General features: G+C 31.3%; 2 protein-coding genes across 2 annotated transcripts in view; both read left to right on the plus strand.

The window, feature by feature from the left end:
• Positions 1-3469, plus strand: part of LOC107623249 (probable serine/threonine-protein kinase PIX13) — a gene marked incomplete in the record, with an annotated part of 5175 nt that extends 1706 nt beyond the window's left edge. Inside the window, 5 exon segments of the mRNA XM_016325437.2 lie at positions 1-311; positions 1693-1828; positions 1926-2068; positions 2296-2419; positions 2825-3469. Coding sequence (XP_016180923.1) covers positions 1-311; positions 1693-1828; positions 1926-2068; positions 2296-2419; positions 2825-3231 — 1121 coding nt within the window.
• Positions 5613-6342, plus strand: part of LOC107623250 (dehydrodolichyl diphosphate synthase 6-like) — a 1982-nt gene continuing 1252 nt past the window's right edge. The window contains exon 1 of the mRNA XM_016325438.2: positions 5613-5917. Coding sequence (XP_016180924.1) covers positions 5709-5917 — 209 coding nt within the window. The 5' untranslated portion in view covers positions 5613-5708. The remainder of the gene's footprint in view (positions 5918-6342) is intronic.

The following is a 6342-nucleotide window of genomic DNA, read 5'->3' on the forward strand; positions in this document are numbered from 1 at the left end:
GCAGCGCCGGGAAGAGCCAGTTCTCGGAGATTGCAAGCGGCAGCATCATCGATGACGGGACTAGTTCGCTTCCATCTTCAAGTGGCCAGATCCTGGAGAGGCCTAATTTGAAAGTGTTCAGTTTCGGGGACCTGAAATCGGCGACAAAGAGCTTCAAATCAGATACATTGCTCGGTGAAGGCGGGTTTGGCAGAGTGTATAAAGGGTGGTTGGATGAGAAGACACTCACACCAGCAAAGGCAGGGTCAGGGATGGTGGTTGCTATCAAGAAATTGAACTCTGAAAGCACTCAAGGGTTTCAAGAGTGGCAGGTTTGTTGAATTGAATTCCAAGACTTTAATTTTCTTAATCTTTCAATATTTGGTAATTGATGCTAGTATAGTTGTTATTGTTATTGTTATTATTAGTACTACAATTATTCTTTTTCTATATAGTGCCCTTAGGACATTGGTTAGGTTTCAAATTAAAGAAATTTTATGGTGCTTCTAATGCTTCTTAAAAATTTTGTTTTTTTTTTTTTCTTTCAATTAAAAGTTTCTATTTTGGAAACCTTTAATCAATGCCACTGAATAACAGAACCCTTGTTATTATTGTCTCACATGCTAAGTACTAGGGGTAGAGGTGGAAAGTAATTGTGGTGAAAAAGATTATAGAGCTCTTGTTTAGTTGTTGTCAACACCTGATCTCATGATTAACTTAAATGGTAAAAAAATAAAATGGAATCTAGGTAATTTAGGAGATTAATTTTTTATAATATGAAGTGTTTTATATTGTTAATGTATTATATCTTTTTTTTTTGGTATAACCTATAAAATATTCATAATGGTGTGCCTATAAAATTAAATCCTTATCCTTATACAAGGTGTAAATCATAAATGGTTTACTGCATAATATAACCCCTACATTCTATAATTATATATTTTTATTAAGATTATTATTATTATGAGGTTGAAGACTATGCTTTGAAAGAGAACTTGAAATTCTTGATTGAAAATAGTGGTGACCATGATTATGCAATGTAAAGGTGGAGAGGCACAGCTGTGGTTGATGCAGATGGTTCATTAAAAATGGATTCCTTATTCTACAAGTAAACTATATAAAAACATCACATTTATGGAATATGGTCATGGAATGTAGCAGGAAAATTCATTGTGGTCCCCACTTAAATGACCTGTCCTTCTTGCATCCATTGATGATCCAACAGGAAACTTTGGATATTAACAGTTTAAAATAAGTTGTCTTAGTTTCCACATATTTGAATACTTGACTACAAATTGATTTTCAAGATAAGCGTTTACTTTTTCATAAAAAGACAAAATTTGAGAAGTAGCTTTGCAAAATCCCTCTTGACTTTTCCTCAAAAAGGGGGAGCAAAAAATAAATAAAAAAGAATTAATCATGTTTTGTGCATGTTATATAAATATAGTAAAGTAATTAGTTGAGAGGCATTGAGGCACATGGGATATTTTCATTTTGCAAAGTAGTGTGGACTTTTATACACTTTATGAATGTGAAGAGAGCATAGTACAAAACACAGATTGCCATAGAAAGTTAAGTGATCATGTTTTCTTCTTATATTTGTGTATTGTAGAGATAATAATAATAATTTTGTTTGTCACAATTTTTGTGCAGAAGTTTCAACTTAGTGATCTGATTTTTGTTATGCTTCTTTGTTGATTTGGCAATATACAGTCAGAAGTAAACTTCTTAGGAAGGCTTTCTCACCCGAACCTGGTAAAGCTATTAGGGTACTGTTGGGACGACGACGAGCTTCTACTTGTGTATGAGTTCATGCCAAAGGGGAGCTTGGAGAATCATCTTTTCAGAAGTATGAACTGAAACTCTTTTCAAATGATGAAAAATAAAAACTATATTGGTTGTGGATTTGTACCTCATTTGCTTTCTTTTGTTTTGTTCCTAAGCAGGGAATCCTAACATAGAACCACTTTCATGGAACACCCGAATTAAGATAGCTATTGGCGCAGCAAGGGGTCTCGCTTTCTTGCACGCTTCCGAAAAACAAGTCATATACAGAGATTTCAAGGCTTCAAATATACTACTTGACGGGGTCAGCTATATTATGCTAGCTCATTCGTTTCTTAATCTCGTTCTTAGTGTATTTTCCTTTATTTAAAGAGAAAAAAAAAGCCTAAACAAATGTTTCTAGACCACAATCTTAACCATATTTCGAGATGTTTTGTCCACATAGTTCTGAAGTAATCAAAGTTGATGATCTTTACTAGCATACTAAATTCTACAGATCAATATGACAACTTATTGTTCTGTCTCCTGCAGAATTACAACGCGAAAATATCGGATTTCGGCTTGGCTAAATTGGGCCCTGCTGTGGGAGCATCACATGTAACTACCAGAGTCATGGGCACATATGGCTATGCTGCTCCGGAGTACATTGCAACAGGTAATTATATGTATATATAGTTTACAATTCACTCATCTTTTGACTTATGCTGCATGAACTTGAATATAAATGCTATGCTAAGAACGAACGAAACAGGCAGCTCCGGTGCTTAAGGCTCTCGTCCCCCGAGAGACTGATTTTAGGATCCGAACCTGTGATCGATAGGTCAATATGATAGCCTTGTTATTATGTCAACTCTTACTTTCATGAAGTCTAAATGCTTGGTCATGTTTACACTGAACTAATCTAAATGCATATAAAATTTATGCAAAACTTAGAGAAGTGATCTCATTCTTTGTTTATGTTTTTGCAAAAAAAGGTTGACATGAACACACTATTGTTTGAGACTCAAGCAACAACTAACATGGCTGCATGCAATGCAAAATTGTAATCATTATTTAACAGGTCACTTGTATGTGAAGAGTGATGTCTACGGCTTCGGCGTAGTTCTACTTGAAATGATGTCAGGCTTGCGCGCGCTCGATACAAAGCGGCCGACAGGGCAACAGAATCTGGTTGAATGGGTTAAGCCTAATCTCTCCAACAAGAGAAAGTTGAAAACCATAATGGATGCTAGGATTGATGGCCAATATTCACAAAAGGCGGCGCAGCAGGCGGCACAACTCACTCTGAAATGCTTGGAACCGGACCCCAAAAACCGACCGTCGATGAAAGAAGTTGTGGAGGCATTGGAAGCCATAGAATCAATGCAAGATAAATCCAAGGAGTCCAAGAATAGAGGTTCTCATTCTTCTGCTGCCTCTAAGAGTCACCATCATTCAAGGCAAAGAGTTTCAAAAGCAAAAGTATGAGGGAAAAAAATTGTGAAACATTTGGCTAAATGATCTTGTTGAATAGTAATATATGATCCAATCAATATGAATTTTTAATTTTTAATTTTATTTTAATTTATTTGTTTCCTTTGACCTGGTTGGAGGGTGAGATTATTAACAACCCTGTTACAACTTACAACTGTATGATTGTTTTTCTTTTTTTACTTTTTGTTGAAATATTAACATTTTTGCAAAGTGGGAAAAAAAAATTCGTTTACTTGTAAAGTGTGGATTATTCTAAAAGACCTGATATTCTTTAATCTTTTTCTCACTATCACTCTATATTTTTTTTTTTTTTCATTCTTATTTAAGACTCACTATATATACTTAGTATCCTTATCCTATTTATTTATGAAGAGAGTTATGTTATTCGTACCTATAAAAGTTAATTTATTAGAGAGACAAAATAATCAATTTAAATAATTTAAATTTATTTATTTAGCATTTATTTATTATTGAGTGCATTAAATAAAACCAAAAGTAATCAGTTTTAGTAGTTTTTTGTTAATATTTTTTGTTATCAAATACTTTCGATTTTTTTTTTACCGAAAATATGGAGACCCGCAATCTCTTAATTGAGTATGGGGAGATTATGCCATTTGAGCTATTGCTTCTTGGCTATCAAATATTTTCGATTACTAATATACAACCTTCTCTTTTCATCAACTCACTTTATTTGCTAATATTTAGGTAGAAAAATATGTTTAATTATACTCATGTAAAGAACTATGAAGCACGGACACTTCGCTGAGTTATCGTGTCCGCGTGTCGGACACATTTCAGACACGACACTCGTCCGACACGCGTGTCTGCTGTGTCCAACCGTGTCTTAATAAAAAATAAAAAAAATTTCTCCAGACACGCCTGGACACACCTAAATACCATCACGTGTCCGCGTGTCCAGTCTTATTCTTAATATATAATCTTAAAATAAATTTAGATATAGTATATATTATTATTTATTAAAAAAAATATTTTAAATACTTGATATGATTAAAATAAGACATTAAAAATAATTAACAATTTTAATTTATATTTTAATATCAATAAAATATCAAAATATCATTACAATTTATCTAAAAAATACTTTATATTTTATATATATGCGTGTCCCCGTGTAAGATGAGTAAACAAATATTATTGTGAAAGTCCATGCCATCTTCACCACCATTGAATCAGGGATTATTCCGGGGATCATTCATTTTTTGCTACATATACTCATGAATTATGCACATTATTATCATGTACTTATTACATGTTTAATTATCAGTTGTCTTTAACTATATACTTAAAATTATCATTAACTAATCCAATTTTCATAATGACTTTACTGTACAGCTAACTTTTTTCTCATTAAGCAGAGTCAAGTATATATACCTTATTAAAAAATATAGTCAATTATATATATAGGTTAACTTTAATATATTATTTATAGTTTGTAACACAATACAACTAATGTTAACATATTATTTATATATGGTTTAATTAATCATAGTTTCACTGAGGAAAAAACTTGATCATAGAAGTTATTTGATAATAATAATAATAATAACAGAAAAATACAATGCCTCACACTATTTTCATGTTTCATATTAATCAGTTGCTCACTTGAAAAGGATAGAAATAAAGTAATTCTATGCGGATAGGGAAAATGCTTTTACCTAAATCTAAGCCATAATCTTGCCACCTTAGACGGGTTAATAGTCAAATTAGTCCGATAAGACATTCTTTAAATTCATCCCCGAAAGATTTTTTCAATCAAATTGCTCCTTCAAAGATTGCGAATTAATCATATTTGTCCTCCAGTCACTCCATTAACAATTTTCTTCAAAGATTGATGTTGTAAAACGTTAATTGATAACATATATAATATCTGATATGTCTAATTCGATATTGATTAAATATGTTTATGAAAATTTATTAATTTAGTCATTTTTTCCAATTACAAAAATCCTATTCCTAATATGATCTAGTGACTAAATTGATAGATTTTCATAAACATATTTAGTCAACGTCTAATTGAACATGTTCTGTGTCATGTATGCTATCAGTTAACATTTCACATCATCAATCGTTGACAAAAATTGTGAGTGGAGTAACTAAAGAATAGATATGATTAATTCGTAATCTTTGAAGGACCAATTTAATTGAAAAAATCTTTTAGGGACAAATTTGAAGAATGCCTTATCTTTCAGGGATTAATTTGACTATTAACCCCACCTTAGACGCTTCAAAAAAATAAAATAAAATTACGTAAAATATTTTACACTGTCAATGAATAAAAATTAATTCTATAAATATAACATCTCTGAACAAGACATATATATGTTTATATTATTTTATTCCTTTTTTAATCTGTCTCCACCAAAGTTTTCTATTTATTTTTGAATCTTCCATCATTCTATATTATTGTCAAGGTCTTTCTCTCTTTGTTTGAAGGTATAATAATAACAATAATGCAGATAAGTAATGGTTACACAGTGCACTTGTTAGAAGGGTTATATTGTTATCTAAGAAGACTTCTCTTTAAAGTGTTATGTGTTGGGACAGTGCCAAATCACATTGCATTCATAATGGATGGTAATAGAAGGTTTGCAAAGAAGAACAATTTGGCTGAAGGTGAAGGCCACAAAGCTGGATTTTCAGCTCTCTTATCCATCCTCAGGTATCAACATAATACTACAACTTTTTTATTTTATCCAAATATAAAAAATTCTTGTATTTTCTGTATTTTCAAAAGATATGTCACCTAACAAAAAGTTGGCGAAATGTTTTTCACAGTCGTATAATCACATCTGTCCTTTTGGATGATAATTCTCGATAGTTGTTTTTGCTGATATGATATTACATGAAGATGCCTCAAAATTAAATTCTAAAAAAAAAAATTCATAAACTTCTTGTTATACATATGTATTATAGTTCTAAAAATTTCAACCAAGTTATACAAATGTATTATAATTCTAGCTCAAAGTTTCTAAAAATTTCAACCAAGTTGTTAAGTTTTAAACATTTTAAACAAGTGCATGTACTATAATTGATAATTTTTTTTTCTCTCTGAAGAGTTTTGTATAATATAAATACTTAATTAGA

The sequence above is a fragment of the Arachis ipaensis genome, chromosome B10, assembly GCF_000816755.2.
Source record: "Arachis ipaensis cultivar K30076 chromosome B10, Araip1.1, whole genome shotgun sequence".
Classification (NCBI taxonomy): domain Eukaryota; kingdom Viridiplantae; phylum Streptophyta; class Magnoliopsida; order Fabales; family Fabaceae; genus Arachis; species Arachis ipaensis.